The sequence below is a fragment of the Amorphotheca resinae genome (genome assembly GCF_003019875.1).
Source record: "Amorphotheca resinae ATCC 22711 unplaced genomic scaffold M430scaffold_3, whole genome shotgun sequence".
Taxonomy (NCBI): Eukaryota; Fungi; Ascomycota; class Leotiomycetes; order Helotiales; family Amorphothecaceae; genus Amorphotheca; species Amorphotheca resinae.
This window is the reverse complement of record NW_020194473.1, coordinates 1,212,455-1,235,296: the sequence shown is the minus strand read 5'-3', so window position 1 is coordinate 1,235,296 and position 22,842 is coordinate 1,212,455. Positions and strand designations below refer to the sequence as shown.

Sequence of the window (22,842 nt, the reverse complement as noted above, 5' to 3'; positions counted from 1 at the left end):
CCCCCCCCCCCCCCTGTTTCCTAATAAATATACTTCACATCACAACCCAAAACTATATATATACATCTCGCTAAACTCCGTCCGATATTGTGCAGTCATCGAATAAGGTAATAATAAAACTTACTCGTCGGTTTTCGAATTCTTCAGATTCATTTTGGGATTGTGTAGAGAAGTAATGAATGGTAGGTCTGGCTGTAAGCTGCATATTCATGGGGAAGGGATGGGAAGGGATGGGAAGGGATGGGATGTGGTTATCCTGGCATTCGAGATGCAGCGTGCGAGTTGGGGTGTTTAGGGGAGGAGGAGGGGAGGTGGATGTAGAGAAAAAGCGTGGTTTGGGGGGGGGGGAGGGATCAAATTGCCTTATATAGATCCGCCAAGCATCTTGACTATTGGGGCTCTTGGAACATTCACACAGACACTGAAATGCTGGCGAACACGGGAAATTTGGAGAGAATCATTTGATTTCTACTTTCTTTCTTCAATGCGCCGATACTTCCCCGTCTATGCCATGATGCTATGCCCTGCTCTGCATTGAGACCTACCTACATACTCGGCTGGGGTATATATTTGCATTGATTATGAAGGGGGTGCCGTTTCCGTCGCTTCTTGTGATGCGGGCGCCTCCGGGGCTGGCTTTTCTGCATCCAATACTGGCACCACCTTCTCTGGCAGCACCTCCTCTGGCAGCACCTTCTTCTCTAGCTCCACCTTCTCTGGCTCCCCCCTGATACCACCAACTACTCTCAATCCTTCTGCTTCTTTGGTCATGCTGTCGAGATCGGCTTTCCGCTTTAGGCGTTGCTTGATTTCGGTCACCAGGTCGGAGAGATTGACCAATACACCCTCCTTCTCGGGGTGGCCTTCTCGAAGACCGTTCTCCTTAATCTTCACCTTGCCTTGCGACAGCTCATCCTCTCCCAGAATGACTGAGAAGGGGGTAAGATTGGCTTCTGCAGCCTTGAACTGATTTGGCAATTTTGGCTTTACTTTGTAAAGGAACTCGGCCTAGGTATAGCATTAGCACATAAATTCCTGAGTATGTGTTGAATAGGCTTACCTTGATCCCCGCTTGCCACAGAGTTGTGCACACATTCATACGCTCCTTCAAGAGACCAGTGAAGCCCTTGCCACCGAAGGCCATGACGAACACGTCAGTCTCGTTATTCCGGACCTGCTCCGCATTCTTATCCGCTGCCATTCTTGCTTTGGTGATGGAGAATATCCGGTCAACACCGAAAGAAATACCCACGCAAGGGATCTGCGTCTTCCCTGAGAACATCCCAACGAGGTTATCGTATCGGCCTCCAGCTGCAACGCTACCAACGCCCACGCTCGGGTCTGAAGAACGGTCTTCGTCTTCAGCGCCTGCCTTTGAGGGCTTCTTGGAAGCCTGAGGAGTGGCCGCGGTTATCGTTGCAGGAGGGGCTGAGCCTTCTGTAACAATCTCGAAGATCACGCCAGTGTAGTAATCCAGACCACGTGCTAAGCTCAAGTCGAAAGAGACATTTTCGAGGGCTTCGAAAGCTTCCAGGTAGCCGAACAACAGCTCCATATCTGCTACACCGGCTTTCATAGATTCATTGGCCATCAACTTCTCATCTGCTTGGAGCTTGGCCAGGAGATCTTTCTGGCCCTTTAGCACAACGTACTCCCCAATCTTGTCTGCAACATCTTCGGCGAGACCCTTCTCTTCGGTCATTTCCTTCCGCACCTCAGCCCATGGTAGCTTGTCCAGCTTGTCGACCGCAGAAGAGATCGTTCGAATCTTTTCCGCCGGTACACCGCATACCTCGAAGACACCATCTAATATTTTCCGGTGGTTGAGCTTAATGGTGTATCGTCCGTTCCAACCAAGACCCTCGAAAACTTCAGTCGCAATTCGGACAACCTCCGCATCTGGCAACATGGGATCGTATGTGCCTGCGATATCAAAATCACATTGGTAGAACTCTCTCATTCGGCCCTTCGTCATTGCTGGCTGATCTCGTCGGTAGACCTTTGCGATATGGTAGCGCTTGATATTTTGAATATCTCTGTTCATGGCTAGCCATCTTGCAAATGGAACAGTAAGATCGTATCGAAGGGAGCATATCTCTCCTCCTTGGTCGGCCAGATCATAGATGAGTTTGCTGTCCTCGCCATATTTCCCAGAAAGAATATCCTTCAACTCAAAGACTGGGGTGTCGATCGTGACCGCTCCGTGGCGCTTGAAGACATCTGTGATCGTAGAGAAGATCTTGTCCCTAATGACCATGTCCTTTCCCTGCCCTATTGTAGACAAGTAAGCGCTCTGCTATGTGCCAAGTCAGAGGATAGATGAGACGAAAGACTGGTCGCAAGTTAAGGCATACTCACAATCCTTCGTCCCCTTAGGGGTCTTCAACTCAAACTTCTGAGCTTTTGGCGCCATATCTACGTCCTCTTCTCTGCGTAGGACCGTCTGAGAAAAGCCCCGAGAGCTTGTGATCGTCACTGACGTTGATGGTGGGGGGAAGTATCCAGGCCTTCGTGGCGCTTGTGGTAATCGAGGGAATCGTGGTGATCTCGCAGACCTTATCAATTGTAATCGGAGGACCTTCATTCACCCTATGTGGCTTTATGGGTTTTAGAAAGGCCGCTGTATTGTGAGTCAAGGCAAAGTGTTTCCAGTTCAGTGTAGTGTGTATGCGAGGCTGTGGATTTTTTTGGGCCCTTCTCGCTTGCGTGGGGATTTGGAGCCGCGCGCCGCGTTCAATCGCCCTCCGCCATCCGCCATCGTTCACACATCAGCCCGCATGTAGGTACAGCAACACTCACCATGGGTCCTCATGCTGGGTTCCATACGGATCAGATCAGAGATAAAGCACGGAAGGACCTTCTGTACTTATTGGAGGGAGTAAGTAAGGCCGTCTTTCTCCTGACCACGTCCAAGGCGCCCAGCGAAATAACAGTGTACTGCAGGTTCGTGGGAAGAAGAATCTGGTGATTGAGAAGAGCCTGGCTGGACCAATTGGCATATTCATCAAATTCTCAACCCTTCAAGATTACGGCGTCGACAAGGTCTTCTTCTTGGAAAATGGCAACGCGGACAGCAGCCAACGAAACGTGGTCTTCATAGCCCGGGGAGAGAGCGGGAAGCATGCCAAATCAATAGCCGGTATGTATATTCTTGCGCACCTTTCACGGTATACGTTTATTTCTTCGAATCCCTCTCGGAAAATGGGTCGATGTCTTCTCGCACGCCAGACTTTAAGCCTTGCGCCAATGTTTCCTTGACAGCTTGACCATAATCATTCATACCCTGTGCAGACGACTCTCTCAGTACTTGCTGACATTGGAAAGATCATATCAAACGTATACAGCGGGAGAGTCAGACAGAACATGAATTCTCAATATTCTGGGTCCCAAGACGGACTCTTGTTTCGGAGAAGATGTTGGAACAGGCTGGTGTGTTGGGTGATACCAACATTGCAGAGTTTCCTCTCTATTTCCTACCGCTGGAAAAGGATCTTCTATCCTTAGAGCTAGAAGACTCGTTCGCCGATCTATACCTACGAAAAGACCCTACTCCGACATTTCTACTGGCACGTGCTCTGATGCTTATACAACAGAAACATGGGCTCTTCCCTCGAATTACTGGTAAAGGGGATAATGCAAAACGTCTCGCGGATTTGCTTGCGCGAATGCGACAGGAGGTGATGGCGGGTGAGGACAACGAAAACAATAAGCTGGGGTTAACACCGAGCACAACCATCGAGGGCCTGATCGTCATTGATCGCGAAGTCGACTACGCCACACCTTTGCTTACGCAGTTGACGTACGAGGGATTGATCGATGAAGTTGTAGGGATCAAAAACAACTATGCCGATGTGGATGCGTCGATCGTAGGTGCTGCCCCTCAATCAGCTCAAGGGGGTTCAAAGACCGTGGGCGCACCAGCACAACCAAAGAAGCGGAAGATATTGCTTGATTCCTCAGACAAGCTTTACGATCAACTCAGAGATACGAATTTTGCTATCGTTGGAAGCTTATTAAACAAGGTCGCTAGACGACTTCAGGCTGATTATGACAGCAGGCATGGTACGAAGAGCACAGCAGAATTGAGAGAATTCGTGAACAAGCTCCCCGGGTACCAAGCAGAACAGCAGAGCTTAAAGGTACATACTGGCCTGGCAGAGGAGATCATGAAGCATACGCGTACGGATCAATTCAGTCGACTACTCGAGGTGCAGCAAAACCTTGCCGCAGGTGCAGATCCTTCATCGCAGCATGATTCGATCGAAGAGCTTATTGCTCGAGATACACCTCTGACAGAGGTCCTCAGAGCTCTATGCTTAGAGTCGTGCATTTCCGGTGGAATCAAACCCCGGGAGCTAGAGAATTTCAAGAGGATGATCCTCCAAGCATACGGCTACCAACATATCCTGACATTAGACGCTCTTGAAAAGCTCCAGCTACTGCTCTCCCGAGCGTCTCCAATGGCAGCGATGGTTCCAATGCCGGGAACTGTGGCCAACACTGGCACAAAGACCAACTACGCATACCTGCGCAAAGCGCTTCGTCTAATTGTTGATGAAGTAAATGAACATGACCCAAATGATATCGCTTATGTGTATAGCGGCTACGCACCACTGTCAATACGCCTCGTTCAGTGCATACTGCAGAAACAATATGTGACCTCGATAACTCGCAAGGGCGGTGCGAGCAATGCCGCTGTGGCTACCGGTGGAGCTTCCCAGGGGTGGCGAGGCTTTGAAGAGATAGTGAAGCATGCGCGTGGAGAGACGTTTGACGAGGTCCAGAAGGGAGAGGATAAAGCTATCAAAGCCAGAGCTCTTCTCGCTGGAAATGGCGAGAAGAAGCTGGTTTTTGTCGTGTTTTTGGGAGGCATAACATTCACCGAGATCGCAGCACTCAGGTTCATTGCCAAGAAGGAAGAAGGTAAGTTGACCAATGTGCGCCTTTGCCTCTTTATACTCATATTTTTATATAGCCCGGAGACAGATAATTATCTGTACAACGTCCATCATCAGTGGGAATAGAATCATGGATGCAGCTATCGAGAAGGGTTCGTTCGGGAAGAGTAGTGGTGTGCAGGATCTCGCCTCTTAGGAGCCGACCTTGGTGGGGCATTTCTCCATGTACGAACAGATCAAACAAACAACACCTCTAGATAGATAAGAGGCTACCATTGCCTCCAACCATATAATGTAATCATGGATTCCCTATGTGTGTGATGAAGGATTTATAGATGCAACGGTATGCACAAGTTTTCCAAACTTCGTGAATCCGCTCCTATCCATTCATGAGACGTCGGAAGAAGCACTTCGTCAACGGCTTTATAATAGAGCACACGTGATTTTCGCCAGGATATTCTTCACTTGGCCCGAGATCTCAAGCAGGGCTTGATATATCTCAATCGTACAACACGACCAGCCCACGAAAATCTACAAACTTCCGGCAAGCGCACATAACCGTTTGGAAATACAACATACAGGTGGTGGAAATACATAAATCTAAGCGCGCGAGGTAGGGGGCGATTTGAATCTGCAGGTGAGACTCGACCCACGTGGTGATACATACTGTATATCAAGATCGTATCCTCTGAAGGGTGCTAATGCCATTCTCCAGGCTCGTAAGGTGAAATCCATCAATCGCTTCGATGCTACACGAGGCTTTGTTCCATGAATGAGTGGACATTGGATGGGAATTTCGAGTACTCTTACCTGACTCCCGCCCAACCGACGGCCCATATATTTCGAAGCAACATCCTAAAGTTACCTGAATTGCAGGTTCAGACATGGCGACAACATTGGATAACCAGATGTCGCATCAGCATGACCTCAGTCACGATACTTTGATGGGGTTGCAAGAACTGGATCAAGAATTGGACTCGCATCTAGCAATATTCGAGCCCTCGAATCCGGGCAGGGATTCGTCTACTCCAGGTGCTATATCAGTCTCTACTGTCGACGATTCTGTCAACAATTTCGAGCAGTCCTCTAATACTATAATTGTTGATTCTTCCGGAGAAAGCTATTCAAGAAAATATCAGTGTGACGCTGATTCGGTCGAATCCCGTACTAGGCCAACAGAGAAAAAGCACATGGCCAATGGCGCCCATCAGTATGTATTCTCTCCGTACCACAATTCTAGTTTAATTACCTTCTAGCGATGAAATCAATGCATGAGTTTGACGAAAGTCTATTTATTAACCTTCCCACGGTAGTGCCGGCTGGCGTGCTAAGCTCGTACCTGATAACAGCATGCACCTGAAACCTGAAAGCGCGCGCAATTCTATGGCCTCCTCCATGGTTACTGATATCGATGATGCCTCATCAGCCCTGTCTTCGATATCGAGCAAGGCAACCTCTCCTACAGGCTTCGATGCCAACTCTAAGGAAACAACCAAATCTTCGTCTCAAACGGGAAAACGCCAAACATACGACGTCCGCCCAAAAATTTCCATACCAACCGATATCGCACCGTCGGAATATGCGAGACAATGTATCGCTGCAGCAGAATCCTCACGCTTGAATCCATACAGCCTGCATCCTGAAGAATATGCTATGTTGCGTAAACATATCACCCACCAGCAAGTCACGACTTATCTCAACATCAGAAATGGCATCCTGAGACTATGGGTGCGAAATCCCTTGATTGGTGTAATGCGGGATGAAGCTATTGGATGTGCCAGAGATGCTCGTTGGTTTGATGTTGCCAATATCTGCCATGAGTGGCTTGTTCGACGGGGTTATATCAACTATGGATGCCTGGAGCAACCTGATTATCCAAAAGTTGGTAAAAAAGGGCGGGCCCCGAAGCGGAAAAGAAGAACAGTTGCTGTCATTGGGGCTGGGATGTCTGGCCTAGGTTGCGCGAGACAGCTCGAAGGCTTATTTTCTCAATTCGAAGATCGGTTTCGCACAATGGGAGAGGAGGTACCACGTGTAGTTGTATTAGAAGGCAGAGATAGGATCGGCGGAAGGGTGTATTCTCGTCCATTCAAATCGAAACCGAATTATCCAACGCTCAGTTACGGGACTCGATATACTGCGGAGATGGGTGGTATGATCATCACTGGCTTTGATCGTGGAAATCCTTTGAACATCATTGTTAGGGGTCAACTGGCACTACCGTATCACGCCCTAAAACCGGAAACGACAATTTATGATGCTACTGGGCGACCCGTAGACATCAACCGAGATCAATTCGCTGAGAAACTGTTCAATTATATCCTTGATCGTGTGAGCGAATACAAGTTCAAAATTCCCAACCCAACAGTGGTGGATGGTGACAAAGATCTCTTAGACGCTGGTCGCGACGTCAACGGAGAGGGCTCCAGAACGATCAGTGCAGTCGAGGACTCCCCGGTGGCCACACCACCAATTGACTCAAGTAGTCAGAAATCTAGCCCTACTAACATACAGATGATTCCTGTATCATCTGACAGGCTCACAGGCAGATCAGTCCTTGAGCCAGGAATCCCAGCGGTACATACGGCTGCGTATAAAGCACGAGAGATTGGCTGGGATCTGCGACCTGGAGTGGGAATTGAATACGATCTAGATCTCGAATCGGCCGTGAATTCGACATATGCCACGCTTGGGTCTGTGTTTGACGAAGCTGTTCGTCAATACACAAGAATCGTTGACTTTACACCCCTTGATCTCCGACTGATCAATTGGCACGTTGCAAACTTGGAATACAGCAATGCAATTACGTGCAACAAGCTAAGTCTTGGGGGTTGGGATTTGGATGCTGGAAATGAGTGGGAAGGGAAGCATACTATGGTTACTGGCGGCTATCAACAAGTGCCAAGGGGTTTGATGAATTGCCCACATCCATTAAACGTGGAAAGAAAGAGAAATGTGAAGCGCATTGTGTATAGCTCCGGAGAGACCACCACGCCATCGAAGATTGAATTCGAAGATGGCGAGATTATTGAGGCTGATTACATCGTCTCGACGATACCTCTAGGAGTTTTGAAGCAGAACAACATTCAGTTCGAGCCGCCTCTACCGGACTGGAAAAAGGGCGCCATTCAGCGTATAGGTTATGGGGTCCTAAATAAGGTGGTATTAGTCTACAAAGAGCCCTTCTGGGACGAACGGCGAGATATCTTCGGCACTCTTCGCAACCCAGACAACCGCTTCAGCCTGGATCAAGCAGATTATTTCTCAAATCGAGGACGATTCTTTCAGTGGTTCAATTGTACCAAGACTTCTGGCCTTCCTACGTTGGTTGCCCTAATGGCTGGTGATGCGGCGTTCTATACGGAAAAGACACCCAATGAGGAGCTTATTGAAGAGGCTACGAAGGTGTTGCGGAGTGTGTATGGTCCGGAAGTGCCTAATCCGATAGAAGCTGTTGTCACACGATGGGGCCACGACCCATATTCGCGCGGTAGCTATTCCTACACTGGCCCGAATTTCGAACCGGACGATTACGAAGTCATGGCAAAGCCCGTCGGTAACCTCTTCTTTGCCGGTGAGCACACCTGCGGTACTCATCCAGCAACAGTTCACGGTGCCTACATTTCTGGTTTGAGGGCCGCATCTGAGGTCTTGGATGCCATGATCGGGCCCATTGAGATTCCTGAGCCGCTTGTTCTGCCTAAGGACTCTGCATCTAAACGGAAAGCTGATGCAGTGCAGACCCCCAAGGATCCCAAGCAAGCTCGTTTGGAGGCCTATGAATTAGAAATCTGGAATGCCACATGCGCAAAACTTGGTGACCGGCCCTGGCGTCCCGCAAACAATTACGCCAATCCATATAGGATGTATAGCAAAGACAAGTGGGAGGAAGCGAAGAGACAATGTGAAGAGGGTCGGCGACCTGGCAAGGGGAAACCGATCCCTAACGAAGTCAAGAAGATGGTCACCAAGATGTGGAAAGAGGCCTCAGAGGACGAGAAGAGGCCGTATAATGAGAGAGCGGATGTCCAGAAGAAGGCGTACGCTGCCGCTATGGCAGAATACAATGTGAAAGCGGCGCAGTGGGATAAGGATGCCCTGGCATTCAGGGAAGAATACGTTCGGGAGCACCCCAGCATCCCAGGCCCTGGGGAGAACGCTGATAGTCCATCGAGGAGAGACAGGAGGGCGAAACGCATTAGTGGATATGCAGAGGATTCCGGGTCCGATTTGGGCATTTGAGCATTGATTGTATTCTAACGGTGACTTTGGGTCTGATATGGAGTTGCAGTGGTTCATTGGCATTAGTGGGTCCCGTGGTATGGCTATCCTGAAGAACGAAAGCATGTAGCTATGTAATTTATCGTTATGCACGAGGAGGCGAATGACTCTTTATTACCTGTGATATATTAGGGCTTGGGATAAATATCTCCCATCTGGGAGAATCCTTCGTATATGGATATAATGTTTCTCTGCAAGTAAGTTCTGTAAAAGGGGTCATGTTCCATCAGGGGGATCACGTGTGTTCTACATCCTGGCGATAAATGAGGCCACGTGAGGATAAGCTTCGTCAAACGACAACCCCTCCTGGAAGCTTGCGGTCAAACCATTCTCCCACCTTGCCCTCACCGGTACCGTGGCCAAGATGTCTGAAGTAGACCAATTCGACAGTGCGCTGTAAGCTCTACAAATCCCGCCCCAACTCACATCATCAAAGCTAACCCCTCGTGCTAGCGACCTCCTCCGCCGTCTCAATCCCCGCGAAACCTCCAAGCACCTCGACTCCCTCATCTCGCTCGTCCCATCCCTGACCGAAGATCTGCTCTCGTCAGTCGACCAGCCGCTCACCATCGCACGCTGCCGAAAGACCGGCCGTGATTATCTGCTGTGCGATTACAACCGCGACGGGGATTCCTACCGCTCACCATGGTCGGGCGAGTTCGAGACACCGCTCGGTGGTAGCGGGCCTGGGGGCGTTGATGATCAGGGAAATAATGAGGGAGCTGGTGAGGGAGCGGTGCCCAGTGAGCGGGTGCGAAAGATGGAGATCCGGGCGAATGAGGCGTTCGATGTGTATCGGGAGCTGTACTACGAGGGCGGGGTGTCGAGCGTGTATTTCTGGAATTTGGATGATGGATTTGCGGGCGTGGTGCTGCTAAAGAAAGGTTTGTCTATATCTGCTTTTCCTCTGACAAATTTGGGAAGCGTTGTTTGTTGTTGCTTTTGTCTGGACATTAAAGAAACGAAGCTGATGTTGGAGAAGTGGCTCCGCCCTCGGGAAAGAGTCAGGGGAGCTGGGACTCGATCCACGTGTTTGAAGCTGTTGATCGGGCGCGCACTGCACATTACAAACTCACCAGTACGGTGATCCTGTCTCTAGCAACGGGTAACGATAATCTGGGGGAGATGGATCTCAGCGGGAACATGACGCGTCAAATCGAGAGCGACCTCCCCGTCGAAGACGACACGTCGCACATCGCCAACATTGGGAAGCTGGTCGAGGACATGGAGCTCAAGATGCGGAACCTGCTGCAGGAGGTGTATTTCGGGAAGGCAAAGGATGTTGTGGGGGATTTGAGGAGTCTAGGACCCTTGACCGAGGCTAACAGGGAGAAGGCCACGCACCAGGAGATGATCAACTCTATGAAGCGGTAGCTGTAGAGCAAGATTGGCGAGGCGAAGTTGGTACAGAAATGAAGCAAAAAATTCTCTAGGAGGGGATTTGTCCCCTCCACCTCCAATTCTGGTCCAGAAACCTTGCCCCTATCTCGTCGAGTCCTCATGGCTGCTCCTTGAGCAATCCTTCATCGAGAGAATAGCTGTCCCTGTCGTATCCCTTTTCTGTTACCCCGGCTTTCATCGTTGTTAAAATACTTGCTGTTTTCAATCCCCTCTTTCAAACTTCGCTATTCACGTGGTAAGACAGGGGCCGCTTATACCTATGTTCGAGAGCTGAGAGTTGGCATGTTGGACGGATTACAGAGGAAGGCTGGATGAGATAAGGGGGGTAAAAGGCGCTTGTCACACACGTATGACGTCCAAAGCAAGCAAAACCAAAAGAAAGATCAAAACCGTAGAAAAGAGTCACACAGGTAGGTTTCTAACTCCCAAAGTATGTAGATAGATATCCGTGGATTTAATGTCCACATGAATCATATTGCATTAATAATCTGATGTCCAAGAATACAAAAGGGGGTAGTAATTAAGTGATTTTGACTTGTGTGAACCATAGACACGCCATGCGTTCGTTCGTAATCTAGTATACAAGCAAGAGAAACAGCCGTAGATACAAGTACAGCCCGGCTTATCTCCACCGCAATGCAAGAAAAGGCGTATTCCAAGAATGGAGGGAAAGGAAAAATAGGGGGAGTGTTTCCGCGGGGCGGTGATGGTATCAATCAATGCTTTGCGTCCGTTGCTCATCATCGTTAATCGTTCGTATCTCTCGGGGTTGTTTGGTTCTGCGTGCTTAATTTTGTATAAAAGGCCGTCTTGTTTGTTCGTTCGTGCCATGCTATGCGCTTTTGTAAATTCCTGCTCTCAGCGAGATGGTCCGCCTCTCCCTATCCAGGGCCTCTCTGCCGCCCCTTACCTACTTGGCAACAGGCCACCATCCAATTCGTATGTAGGAGTCGATCATCTCCTGCACCAGCTCCTTGGTGATCGTGGGCTTGTTGTAGGTGAAGCCGACGACCTTCTCGAGCCGGCTGCCATCCATGCTCAGATCTGTATCTTTCAGCAGCTCCTTCTCCATGAACGGGATGAGAGGCCCGGGCCGCGTGATACCCGCATCTTCGAGTAGTTCGGCCCACGGGCCCAGCACCTCGTCGTTGACATCATCCACCACGCTGTCCATGTTCAGCCGTGCAAAGGTGCTGACCAGCTGCCCCTGGAAACCTGTCTCGATGCCAAAGATCTGGCCGATGATCTCGGCCATCGTGCCCTGCGACGTCTGGCCCTTGTCGACTACGTTGAAGATAGGGACCTTGCCCATGGTTTCCGCATCGTAGTTCGGCTGCTTCTGGACAGCGTACCAGTCTGCGATGGCCCAGAGCGCCCGCGTCACGTCAGTTATGTGCACGGTGTTCACTCGTAGATCTTTGGTCCAGAGCCATTTCATCTCCTCCTGGAGATGTTGGTAGACGCGGGCGAGCGAGAGGGCAGTTGCGATGAATTGCGAGGAGTATTGGCCATAGACGTGTGCGAGACGGACGATGATGAGGTTGAGTCTGGTTGGGGCGTCAGCTTTCTAGTCTGCGATTGTACGTCCAATGGTCAGGGAATGGTTGAAAGGCTTCAATCCCTGAACTCTTGACAATCGCTCAACACCGTGCTCATCACCATTTCTCTCTCTTGCTTCTTGTTGACCCATGAGAGCACTCACCCCTCGATTTTTGATAATTGCTCCTCCGCCTGCAATTTGAACACGGCAATCTTGCTCCAGGGCTTCACTTTGTCCTCCTCCTTGCTCGGCTGCGAGTCCGGCTTATATACCATCCCGCTGCTCAATTCGATAAAGGCCTTGACACCCCTCTTCGCCGCCTCGGTGCCCACTGCTACACTCAAGGCCAGCGAGCGCACTTTGTAGACCTCATCCTCTTGTGAATACCGTGTCTCGCCGCCGCAGTTGAATACATAGTCCCATTGCTTGCCGTTCGCGCGATCGAAAATACGGGCGAGAGATTCTACGGCGGGAATAAAGTCAGAATATCAAGCCCGCCGCGGCATGCGCATGTGAGGACCGGAGGGGTGGAAACTCACGTTCTTTACTCGCATCTGCTTGCATGAACTTGTCGGTCGAACATGCCTCCTTGAACTCGGGCGCCAACCATGCCAATTGCGGCAACACTTTATCTACGATCCGGACCTCAGACGCCAGATCATTCTGATGAATGTGCAGAGCCAGGAAGCGCCCGATGTAACCCAAGCCACCGATTATGAGAACTGCTGGCTTCTCCGCCATGGCGGTCGTCGTTCGGAGTCCGCAGAAGAGGTTCCAGAAGATATGTATGGATCGGAGAGCCCTGGCGTGGAAGTCCGGTGCAGTAGTAGCTGGCGGAAGAGAAAGACGACAGGACCAGAAAACCAAGGGAGGAGGTCAAGTCAGGGACCAAGGGACCAAGGAATTAAGGGACCAAGGGACCAAGGGACCAAGGCAATTGATTAATACTCCGTCCGTCTCGGAATCAATCTTGAGTAATCAGCAGCAAGGGGGTGCTATAGTCGACGGCAATGAGCGCGAGTTGGAAGTGAGCTGCAACGGTGCGGCGAAGTGTGTCTTGTGTCTCTGATCAAATACGAAGGGGACTTCTTGGAGTCTTGGACTGACTCTTGGAGGAGGAGGGAGAAAGGGGGGGGAGATATATACGTGCGTGCGCGCTTGTATATATATGTACCTAGGTACTCCGTACCTAGGTGTATATCTACAGGATAACTGTGTACATCTCGATATCCTTGCGGGCTATGATGCCCTTGGTAATATAACCAGATCCTCGGGTCCCTCCTCGTGCAAAGGCTGCCACGGAAGAGCCGTTATTGTGGATAATACAATATATTAACATTCTTTTTTAATATTACAGTACTTATTACCCGTGGTTTAGGTTCACGATGAATAGGGGCTATCGCAGCAAGGCGCGCGCGACCTCATTAAAGGCTGCATCAGTTTGCTTGATTTTCCCCTCGACCGATGGACATGCGTCCTGCAGAGGAGAAAATTCAGCAGCCGTTGGACGCGGTCCTGCAGCTGTTTCTGCTGCAGGAAGCCATGGGGCCCCTCCGCATATTATGTGCCTTGCTTTATATTTGACATATTATTCTACCACATGATGTCCAGAGTCTATCTCCCCTCCACCGTTCCACGATTGCCCATCCCTCACATTCCGAGGCATCGCAAAGAGAGAGAGGCGGGGGGGACAGAGGGGAGAGACAAGATGAAAGGGGCGGAGTGGAGTCTTATGCAATTCCACACGGAGTTGCTTAAGGAGTCGGGAGTTGCCAAATTGCCCACTTCTCAACTTCTCACCCGCAAAACCGCAGACCGCAAACCGCATACAGGTCCATGATTCATGAAGATACCAGTACCAGAGATTTTCACTCCGCATTGTCCCACGTACAGGATCTTCAGGGGCAGAGGGGCGGCGGCAGAGAGTCCTTGTACAATCTGTACGTCCATAGCCTAGAAGAACTTCTGTTTTCTTGCGGCGACTGGTTACCGGTGCGGAGGATACCCCTCCAGAGCCACGTTGGCACGTTGCAAGTTCCGAACAGGTGAGAGATGAGCGCGCTCGTATCCGTTCTGTTCTTTTCCGGGAGAAATTTTGTTTCTTCTATATATAGATGAGCATGAGGTCGCAGCGCTGCGACTTCTGTGAGATTTTCTCCCAGCGTCAAGAAACAAATCTGTGTAGTATGACTTGACTTGACTTGACTTGAGTTGATTTGATTAGATTTGATCTCAATTGTCTCGCTCGTTAGTCGGCGCAGATCGGCATATTGACAAAGAAAGAGGCCGCAGAAGAGAGACCTCAACGCTTTGTTTTACCCCTTTGCTCTGCGCTCTTCGTATTCCTTGTTTCTTGGCGGAGCTGCTCAGAAACGAAACATCTGGCTTCTGATTCTTACCCTTCGTCAAGTGCGCTTCGGACTTGCCATGAAGACTGTATTTGAAGCCTCGGTTAGTTGAAGAGAAGCAAGAATACTAGTTACTTGAGTATCTAACATGATTCGAATGCTCATGGTTCTTACCTCCCCTCTTTTTTGCTAAGCATTTCAAAACCCAGAAGTCACAAGTCACAACCATGAAGCAATAGATGGACGGTCCCCTCCACGTCCTGTGCTCACCCTCTCCTTCCCATACCAGCTTAGCTCTAGCAACAATTTTTTGCAGCAGATTTTCACTTGGATGCTACGTTATCCAAGACATTCTTATCAAATTTTTTTTTCTTTTCATTTTTCACTCTTTGTATTTTGAAAGAGCGACGCAGAGCTGAAACAAGGGTTTCCTGACAATTGGCGGCACGTGTTTCTGAACTGTCTACAAGAACATATACGACCCATAAGCTATAACTCCATAAAACCTCGAGATACTGATTTCAATGTACTATGTTGCAGTACTTTACTAGCTGTTGATCCGCCCGGCAAGTCAATTGTGCACAAGTCCTAGGGTTTCACAGCCCCTCTGAAGCATTGCCGACACAGACGCTCATCTTGATGCTTTAGAGGGTGTACTTCGATGGGAACACGACTTGAGGTTCTAGATTTATAAGAGGGGTATGGTAGGGACGGTAGGGGTTTCTTTTCTTTTTTGGGAGAAGGCCCCCCGGTGGGCTGGCTGAGAGGTCTTCTCCAGCAGATTGGAGGCATCCGGCCAGCGTGTCCCGCCTTGCCAGGAAGAAGGACCAGCTGAGAACACATACGGGCCGAAAAGCATATGATCGTGATAGGGCAGCTGCAGCTTGAGATTCCGGGATACTCTGCATGAGGCGAGACCTGCATGGCAAGACTTGGAAGATGCCGATACTCAACAATGTCAGTATCGGGGCTGGCCGACCTCAGATACTCAATATTTTGTACTGGATACACAAGCTGGTGGGGTCTTGGATCGCGGTACGATAGGGTGGACCAGTCTCCTTTTCATGCTCTCCCCGTTGCTCGTCATCCTCTGTTAACCATTGACGTCCAAAGTTTAGGTCGAGGGTTGGAAATGATGGTTTTGAAGCTGGTAATCTGAGGAATATGCGACGCAGTGAAATTTGGTGCGTCGAGGGGTGACTTTTTGGCGTCGAATTCGTTCAACTCTCAACATGCTCCGTAATCTGGCAGTTGGAGCCAATGACTCATAAAGACACGAGGGAAAAGATACTTGGTCCCTGATCGCAGAGCCTTTGGAGAAATTTTTAACTTTGTTTCGTAGATTCTAATACTAAGAATCCTTCAATCGATCCTCATAGCTGGTTGAACAGCCCATTATTTGAGATGCCAAAGTCTTGAACGTTGAGCCTTGCTCTACATTCCCGTACGAGATCAATCCAATGGAAAATCCCAACGCCAGCAGTGCTAGCCTTCCATTATATGCAACAGAGAACAATGCATCCTCTAGATCCCCAAACTCCACGACCGCCAAACATGTAAATCAAGCTCCGAATCAAGCATCACGCGGGTCTCCTCCGCGCGAACTCCTCCAAATCCGCTCTCGTAGCGACTCCCAAAACGAATCTCCTCTTCTCATCTGTCACTACCGCAAATTCCTGCTTGCCATTCTCCCCGTTCACGCCGCCGTTGAAGAACAGCTCTAGCTCTTCTAGTGGCGTGTCCATCGTGATGACTTGGTAGACCCTGCCCCGTCTCCGGAACTTAATCATCGCCTTGCTCACCTCGTCCGTCTCCTTCACCTTGCCTGTATCCAGGAGGATCCGCAGGTGCGGGATCGAGAGGTAGCCGAGGAGTGCGCGGTTCTGGGCCGAAACAACAGTCAGGTGCGTATAGTCCCGTTCGTAGGCTGCGAGCAGCGCGTGCGATATGGGGTCGGTGGGATTACAGGACAGGGCGGATGGAGGATCCAGGTCTTCTACCGTCGCCTGGGAGGCCGTCAGTACTGGAGCGTCAGGCAAGGGATCTGGAGACTTACCCCTCTATATCTGCTTGACCACTTGGAAAGGGTGGCATCTGACGATGAGGCAATTTCTGCCATCCTGGAGGCAACATTGTTGCTCCCAACTGGAATTGAGTTTGACACCGTCGCAGACATGGTTGGCCAACGTGAGGTTTAATTGCAGGGCTATGTAGAGTGTAAATATGCAGTTCGTCTTGCTTTTGTGAGGCGGCTTCCAGACTTGAGAGGGGCGAGGGGATTCTTGATGCCTCAGGCCATAGCGAGGATCCTGATTGGTGGATCACTAATCACTCATGCTGCCATTATGCAGCAAGACAACTGTGAAAAGACGCCATCATACAATATCTGTATGAATACCTAGCACATGTATGGTACACGAATATATACGTCTATATACCTCTTTTATCTCTTCTGTCGTGAACAACCAGTGTTGTGTGCATCATCCCAGCGACGTCATATCCTCGCTTGATTGCCCGGGCTCTAGAAGCTCAAGGTTGTAGGGCGAAGCTTGCCCCGCATTATCATCCGTACATCAACATCAGTATCAAGCTGAGCACCACTCGTAACGCCACCATCTCCTCCTCTTGTACACAGAGAGAGTATTGCGTGCTGCTGCTCGTGTCTCAACTGATCTTTTATCAATCTCAGGTGATTCTTATCTTCAGAGAGCGTTGGTCAGAGAGCGTTGGTCTCGTCATTGTCTGCTCGGATACGACCCGCACGTATGTGACCAGCATGGTTACCTCTCATCATTTGTCTTTCAGGGGCCCTTCGTGATCATTGCTGAATCAAGAAGTTGAAACGGATCTTGATCAATTCTCCGGGAATACTTGTCATCTTTTGCCTTGTTTTGGTCAATCCATTTCCCAACTGACAATTGTCACTGATATTCAGAATTCTTACAAAATGCCTCTATTTCCTTCCCAGGACACTCTTCATAATGTGTCCCATCCGACCTTCGGTCGACATTTGGATACTCCGAAGTCCCGGCTGACGGATGGTGCTAAACGCACGCCTCTTCAGGCTCGGTCTGAATTGTATACGACGTGGTCAGTCGTGGATGATGCGAAGGACAAGGCCAATGCTTTGAGTGCAGAAGCTACTAAAGAATTCGAGAAGGCTAGTGCGAAAGCTCAAGCCAAGACTGGTGGTATTGAATTGTATTCCCCCAGTTACTATGCAGCATGTACTTATGGAGGACTGCTTGCTTGTGTGAGTGTCTTCTGTGTTGGCTTTCCTAGCCTATATCATTGTACATTGTGGATCCGTACTTTTCTGACAGTCATAAGGGCCTCACCCATACCGCTGTCACACCCCTTGATCTGGTCAAATGTCGTCGCCAGGTTGACCCAAAGATGTACACTGGCAACTTCCAAGCTTGGGGCAAGATTGGCCGAGCAGAAGGCCTCCGTGGTATCTACACCGGATGGAGCCCAACCTTCTTCGGATACTCTGCTCAAGGAGCCTTCAAGTATGGAGGCTATGAGTTCTTCAAGAAGTGGTACTCTGATCTTCTAGGACTTGAGACGGCCCACAAATACAAGACCTCGGTCTACCTGACGGCCAGTGCCTCTGCCGAATTCATTGCAGACGTTGCGCTCTGCCCATTCGAAGCTGTCAAGGTTCGCATGCAGACCACCATCCCGCCATTTGCGACTGGAACTTTCGCCGGTATCAACACTATTCTCGGCAAGGAAGGCTATGCTGGACTATACAAGGGTTTGTATCCTCTTTGGGGACGTCAAATCCCGTATACAATGATGAAGTTCGCATCTTTTGAGACCATTGTGGAGATGATATATGAGCGTCTTCCTGGCAAGAAGTCTGATTACGGCAAGCCCGCTCAGATTGCCGTTTCCTTTACTAGTGGCTATCTTGCTGGTATCCTCTGTGCTCTTGTCAGCCACCCAGCTGATGTTATGGTAAGTCACGATTTCTGAGGTGCATTGTTTGAGGTGGAGCTAAGTTGAATCAGGTCTCCAAGCTCAATGCCAACCGTCTACCCGGGGAAGCTTTCGGAGCTGCTATAAACCGCATCTACAAGGAGATTGGGTACGCAGGACTGTGGAACGGTCTTCCCGTGCGTATAGCGGTATGTTTCCCTCTCAGCCATTGTTCTTCTGGCATGCTGATCTAGATCACAGATGGTCGGGACACTGACTGGATTGCAATGGCTCACCTATGTAAGCTCTGCTCTTCCCCGCCGATTTCAGGTGTGTTCTAATGACCATTTCAGGATTACTTCAAAGTTTTTATGGGGCTGCCGACGACCGGAGGAACGCCGCAAAAGACCTAGGTAGGTCCTTTGAGTGAGGCAAGAAAGGAAAGCGTACTGTGATTTCGTATGAATATTGAGTTATGAATAATGTGGCTAGCTATACATCGCTACATCCCCCCTCTAAAACCATCCACGATCTTTGTTTACATACGATTCGTATAGTAAACTAGATATAGTAAAGACTCGTAACAGGTTGATTTTCTGCTTGACAAATAGTAGTTCAGTTATCAGTTTAATTCTTAGTTCAATTACTAGTTTAATCACCAATTCAATTGCCAGTCTGATAAGAGCTGCTCGAACACATTAAATAGCACCTAAAAAACAGCCCAAATAACAAAAGCTCGAAACAGTACATTAAACAGCCCGGATGAAAGAGCCTAACGAGAGCTACCTTACCTTACTTAAACACGTCAAATAGGACCTAAAAGCAACTTATACAACAGCTTAAAACAGCACTTAAAATAATATGTTTACAATATATTGCACGTCGTGACGGCGGAACCCGAGATAAAGCCTCCTTATCCGTTATCTCTCGGAATGACTTTCCTTCTAGACTTCTACAAGGGACGGCTTCTTCCGGCCTGCATGGCGCGTTGATGCCTTAGTGCCTGAGTGCCTGAGCATGTGCGTGCCTGATCGTAGGAACTGGCGTCATAACACGCGGATCCCAGATTGCCCATCTTGACTGCGCAAGAATGGGGTCTTATCTCATAGGTCGATCAGCAGCATCGCATACAAGAATAGTGTGAGATCAAAACACATTGCTTCGATAGAATTCGATATCCCCGATACCTTCCACTGCGTCTATCGCCTGTCCCAGCCAATCAATCTCCCCGTTGTCTCCCATCCAGAGCGATCGCCGATTGCAGGCACTAGCCAGGAGTCAGTCAGGACAGGAAGCCAAGACAACCCTCGTTATTATTGCTTTCTTGCGGCTTGATCCATCTTTTCTGACTGGTACCTTACCTTACCCTACCTGGATTACGTGCGGGAAGCCTATCAGCCCTGACGTGCGAGATCATTCTCTCGCGCAGAGATTTTCTTCTTTTCTTTCCCCTCTTTCATTGTCCCCTTTTTCCGCGGCGCCTAGAGATACATAAAGAGATCCCGCGAATCGATAAGGTAGCAAAACCACCAACTGCCAGGCGTCGCAACAAATTATTCGAGAGCCACAACAATGAGCGAAGAAGTCAGTCACGGCCGTGGAGGTATGTCTCCCTTCTACTTATCAAGCCTTCAAGCGCAAAGAGTCGTGACTGATAACACATCGCAAACAGGAGCCGGGAACATTAGCGTTGATAACACACCGTGCGCGCATCCGCTCTTCCCCCAACCCCAAACCGCATAGATCTAACAGGCTCGCAGGTACGGCGACGGCGAGGTTGTGCGCGAGGGAGTCGTCGGCGACCATGGCGATGGAGCCTTCAGCACTGGTCGCGGCGGGGTAGCCAACATCGGGTCCCCCCACGTCAAAGCGACGGAGCGCAAAGACGAAATCGCGATCCCCGAGGTTGCGCTGCGACCTAGCATGGAGGGCGAGAACTTCCACACCGGAAGAGGCGGAGAGGGGAATGTGCATATTGGGTCGGAGCAAACGCGAAAGCACCCGGAAGGCCTGGCGGATAAGCTGAAGAAGATGCTGTTCAGGAAGAAGTCGTCCTCGTAGGAGCGTTGGATGAGTGCTGTGGATAGCTATTGCGAATAAGTGCTGCGGGTAATGTGCCAGGTGCGCGGGATGAGTAAAGGAATGAAGTCAAAGTATAGCAAGGGGGAGTTGGAGGGTTGCGGCTGCTTGATACCACGATTTTGTCTAATATTGTCGGACGGCGATGATCAATAATATACATGCAATAAGAATAATGGGTTGCCCTATATAAAGTCAATGTAACGAGAGGCAGAATCCCGTAGTTAAAGAGCGACAGACATGTATTGTGTTTCTGACACTATACACCAGTCCCTAAGGTACCTTATGCTAGAAGAGAAAACACCAGGAAATATATACGCAATTACGTAAGCAAGGCCAGAAATACATCGCTGGACCAGGAACGATAGTGAAGGTGACTACCCAGGCACTTGCACCATCTACGCGCTCCGTCTCTGGCGCGTTTCTTTCGAGTCGATCCTTTGAAATCTTCAATCTTCTCACTCTGCTACTTACCACACGAATCTTTGCGCTTTTAACTACGCGTCCTTTAACTGGTCAGAGACACGGCGACAACCCGCGACACGACATCTACCTGGCCACTGTTACCGCCACCTCGTCCACAGTTTGCGAGAAGTCAGCACTGTCTGTCATCATCTGCGAGAAACAATCTCGTCTGCCATTGGCCTGCAGGCATCATTAACCATAATAGCGCTCGAGGCGAAGTGCGACACACTCTGTTGATATCCCTCTACATCGCCCCTTCGCGGATCAAAATCCAGACCGTGTGACAGACTCCTGCCGTCATGGCACCCAAGCATGGGCTCGCTGCCTTACAGGCGGAAGAGAAATCAGCCAAGCGGGTAAAGAACTCAGAGACGCCAGCGTCACGGTCCGCGACGCCCGCGGATATCACGGGCAAGGTACCTTTCACGGTGCACTACCCGCAGATGAACTCGAAGCGGAAGCTCAGCAAGAAGGAGCAGGAGCTGGTAAATCACGCGGAGTTCCAAGAATCGCCATTCGTGGCCAAGGGCGCGGCCAAGAAGGGCGAGCTGGACCAACACTACACGGTCACGCCGTTCAAGGAGTGGGATGCCATGAAGAAGTACAATAACTTCATTAGTGAGTTGTAATTCATGAATTTCTTGTGTGCGCGGTTGCTAATTTGTTTGTAGTCCAGGGCGAGACGTATAAGAATCACCACTTTGTGTACGTGAGGGGGGAAGACACCCCTAAGGGCAACGTCGAACGCGACAAGGACTTCTGGGTCGCGAGGATTCTACAAGTCAGAGCGATAAATCCACAACACGTATACGCGCTGGTAAGTGAGCTTCTACTGTTTGCGAAAGGCATTATTGACCACTCAGGTTGCCTGGATGTATTGGCCTGAAGAACTCCCGCCACCGAAAACTAAGACCACAGATACCGTGAACTCCATCTCAGGACAGCGGAAATACCACGGCAGCCACGAGTTGATAGCCTCGAATTACATGGAAGTGCTTGACGTATTGTCGTTCGCCGGCAAGGCCGACGTCGAACATTGGAAGGAAGAGGACGACAACCTGACCTCGAAGCTATACTGGCGCCAAACCTTCTGCCGCGAGACCCAAGAACTATCTGTAAGCATCCCCCTCCCTCAGCTCAGGCATTCTTGACAACTTAACTAACGATATCGTCATCTCAGGCCCTACGCAAACACTGTATCTGCGACGGCTACTTCAACCCCGAAATACCCATGCTAATCTGCGACAACCCCGACTGCAAAGTCTGGCTACATGAAGAGTGCCTCCTCGACTCCATCCTCACCAAAACCTGCGAGCGCCTGCTAGGGCCTGAGGCCGAAGACGCCGCCCCCGCCAAAACCAACGGCCGGAAAACCAAGACGGGCCGCAAGCCCTGGAAAGGGAAATTCGCAGCGCACATCAACGCCGAAGAGGGAGGCAGCCATACCACGGTCACCATCACGGATTTACGGAGTAATAGCGAAGGCCCCAAGACCTGGACCGAGAGAGTCTCATGCTTGAAATGTGACGCTTTGCTGGAGTGAAATCTGAACCTGCGATATCAGATCTGTCACTCTATCTACCTTATACTCCTATACGTTTGAAACACCCTTTCCCGCCTTCCCTCCTTGGCTCCCGAGGAAATCAAAAGAAAGGGAAGGAAAGAAAGAAAGAAGGGAAGAAGGAAAAGGAAAACCTCACCTTCCCAATTAACATCTCACGGGAAGTTACAAGAGAAATCTCTCGGTTCTTTTTTTTTTTATGTGTCCCATCGCAGGCGTAGGAGGCGCTTTATACCCAGACTGTCTGATCTTGGGCTAGCTTTCTTTGTATTTTATTTGCTTCCTCTTTTTCAATTTTCTGATGGGGGTTCTTTTCCCTGATCTTGATCTTGCGGCTTGCTAGGG

The 22,842-nt window shown here is 49.9% G+C and overlaps 9 protein-coding genes across 9 annotated transcripts; 6 read left to right on the top strand and 3 right to left on the bottom strand.

Moving 5' to 3' along the window:
• Positions 1 to 579: 579 nt before the first annotated feature.
• On the bottom strand, positions 580 to 2,413 carry M430DRAFT_98149 (hypothetical protein; the record flags this gene model as incomplete). The annotated part of the gene is made up of 3 exons (XM_024870100.1): positions 580 to 1,008; positions 1,061 to 2,271; positions 2,359 to 2,413. 3 exons carry the CDS (start codon positions 2,411 to 2,413, stop codon positions 580 to 582), a joined length of 1,695 nt encoding a protein of 564 aa, XP_024723162.1.
• A 344-nt stretch (positions 2,414 to 2,757) lies between these two features.
• Positions 2,758 to 5,210, top strand: M430DRAFT_135694 (hypothetical protein). Its single transcript, XM_024862417.1, has 4 exons — positions 2,758 to 2,878; positions 2,944 to 3,139; positions 3,325 to 4,923; positions 4,976 to 5,210. The coding sequence occupies exons 1-4, from the start codon at positions 2,801 to 2,803 to the stop codon at positions 5,092 to 5,094; spliced, it is 1,992 nt and encodes a 663-aa protein (XP_024723161.1). The 5' UTR covers positions 2,758 to 2,800; the 3' UTR covers positions 5,095 to 5,210.
• Positions 5,211 to 5,782: 572 nt separating this feature from the next.
• M430DRAFT_26044 (hypothetical protein) lies at positions 5,783 to 9,140 on the top strand (the record flags this gene model as incomplete). The annotated part of the gene is made up of 2 exons (XM_024865336.1): positions 5,783 to 6,108; positions 6,212 to 9,140. 2 exons carry the CDS (start codon positions 5,783 to 5,785, stop codon positions 9,138 to 9,140), a joined length of 3,255 nt encoding a protein of 1,084 aa, XP_024723160.1.
• Positions 9,141 to 9,543: 403 nt separating this feature from the next.
• M430DRAFT_97358 (hypothetical protein) lies at positions 9,544 to 10,553 on the top strand (the record flags this gene model as incomplete). The annotated part of the gene is made up of 3 exons (XM_024870028.1): positions 9,544 to 9,575; positions 9,633 to 10,063; positions 10,159 to 10,553. The coding sequence occupies 3 exons, from the start codon at positions 9,544 to 9,546 to the stop codon at positions 10,551 to 10,553; spliced, it is 858 nt and encodes a 285-aa protein (XP_024723159.1).
• A 512-nt stretch (positions 10,554 to 11,065) lies between these two features.
• Positions 11,066 to 12,988, bottom strand: M430DRAFT_213368 (hypothetical protein). The gene is made up of 3 exons (XM_024864500.1): positions 12,660 to 12,988; positions 12,283 to 12,583; positions 11,066 to 12,127 (listed from the first exon to the last, which is right to left on the bottom strand). Exons 1-3 carry the CDS (start codon positions 12,859 to 12,861, stop codon positions 11,491 to 11,493), a joined length of 1,140 nt encoding a protein of 379 aa, XP_024723158.1. The 5' UTR covers positions 12,862 to 12,988; the 3' UTR covers positions 11,066 to 11,490.
• A 2,883-nt stretch (positions 12,989 to 15,871) lies between these two features.
• M430DRAFT_40312 (hypothetical protein) lies at positions 15,872 to 16,672 on the bottom strand. Its single transcript, XM_024867385.1, has 2 exons — positions 16,525 to 16,672; positions 15,872 to 16,474 (listed from the first exon to the last, which is right to left on the bottom strand). The coding sequence occupies exons 1-2, from the start codon at positions 16,642 to 16,644 to the stop codon at positions 16,049 to 16,051; spliced, it is 546 nt and encodes a 181-aa protein (XP_024723157.1). The 5' UTR covers positions 16,645 to 16,672; the 3' UTR covers positions 15,872 to 16,048.
• A 743-nt stretch (positions 16,673 to 17,415) lies between these two features.
• Positions 17,416 to 18,805, top strand: M430DRAFT_17034 (hypothetical protein; the record flags this gene model as incomplete). Its single annotated transcript, XM_024863587.1, has 5 exons — positions 17,416 to 17,721; positions 17,799 to 18,431; positions 18,485 to 18,601; positions 18,654 to 18,692; positions 18,746 to 18,805. The coding sequence occupies 5 exons, from the start codon at positions 17,416 to 17,418 to the stop codon at positions 18,803 to 18,805; spliced, it is 1,155 nt and encodes a 384-aa protein (XP_024723156.1).
• Positions 18,806 to 19,531: 726 nt separating this feature from the next.
• M430DRAFT_33694 (hypothetical protein) lies at positions 19,532 to 20,456 on the top strand (the record flags this gene model as incomplete). Its single annotated transcript, XM_024866418.1, has 3 exons — positions 19,532 to 19,995; positions 20,065 to 20,095; positions 20,153 to 20,456. The coding sequence occupies exons 1-3, from the start codon at positions 19,965 to 19,967 to the stop codon at positions 20,451 to 20,453; spliced, it is 363 nt and encodes a 120-aa protein (XP_024723155.1). The 5' UTR covers positions 19,532 to 19,964.
• A 779-nt stretch (positions 20,457 to 21,235) lies between these two features.
• On the top strand, positions 21,236 to 22,479 carry M430DRAFT_17032 (hypothetical protein; the record flags this gene model as incomplete). The annotated part of the gene is made up of 4 exons (XM_024863586.1): positions 21,236 to 21,554; positions 21,608 to 21,753; positions 21,800 to 22,051; positions 22,117 to 22,479. 4 exons carry the CDS (start codon positions 21,236 to 21,238, stop codon positions 22,477 to 22,479), a joined length of 1,080 nt encoding a protein of 359 aa, XP_024723154.1.
• Between the last annotated feature and the right edge of the window lie 363 nt (positions 22,480 to 22,842).

Excerpts from the sequence above, each read along its gene's own strand:
- M430DRAFT_135694 (XM_024862417.1), top strand. The coding sequence starts at position 2,801 with ATGGGTCCTCATGCTGGGTTCCATACGGATCAGATCAGAGATAAAGCA. Across the intron at positions 2,879-2,943 it reads TTCTGTACTTATTGGAGGGA|GTTCGTGGGAAGAAGAATCT; the intron begins GTAAGTAAGGCC and ends AGTGTACTGCAG. Across the intron at positions 4,924-4,975 it reads CATTGCCAAGAAGGAAGAAG|CCCGGAGACAGATAATTATC; the intron begins GTAAGTTGACCA and ends ATTTTTATATAG.
- M430DRAFT_213368 (XM_024864500.1), bottom strand. The coding sequence starts at position 12,861 with ATGGCGGAGAAGCCAGCAGTTCTCATAATCGGTGGCTTGGGTTACATC. Across the intron at positions 12,584-12,659 it reads AGCAGATGCGAGTAAAGAAC|AATCTCTCGCCCGTATTTTC; the intron begins GTGAGTTTCCAC and ends TTCCCGCCGTAG. Across the intron at positions 12,128-12,282 it reads CAATTATCAAAAATCGAGGG|ACTCAACCTCATCATCGTCC; the intron begins GTGAGTGCTCTC and ends CGCCCCAACCAG.
- M430DRAFT_40312 (XM_024867385.1), bottom strand. The coding sequence starts at position 16,644 with ATGTCTGCGACGGTGTCAAACTCAATTCCAGTTGGGAGCAACAATGTT. Across the intron at positions 16,475-16,524 it reads GGTCAAGCAGATATAGAGGG|GCGACGGTAGAAGACCTGGA; the intron begins GTAAGTCTCCAG and ends ACGGCCTCCCAG.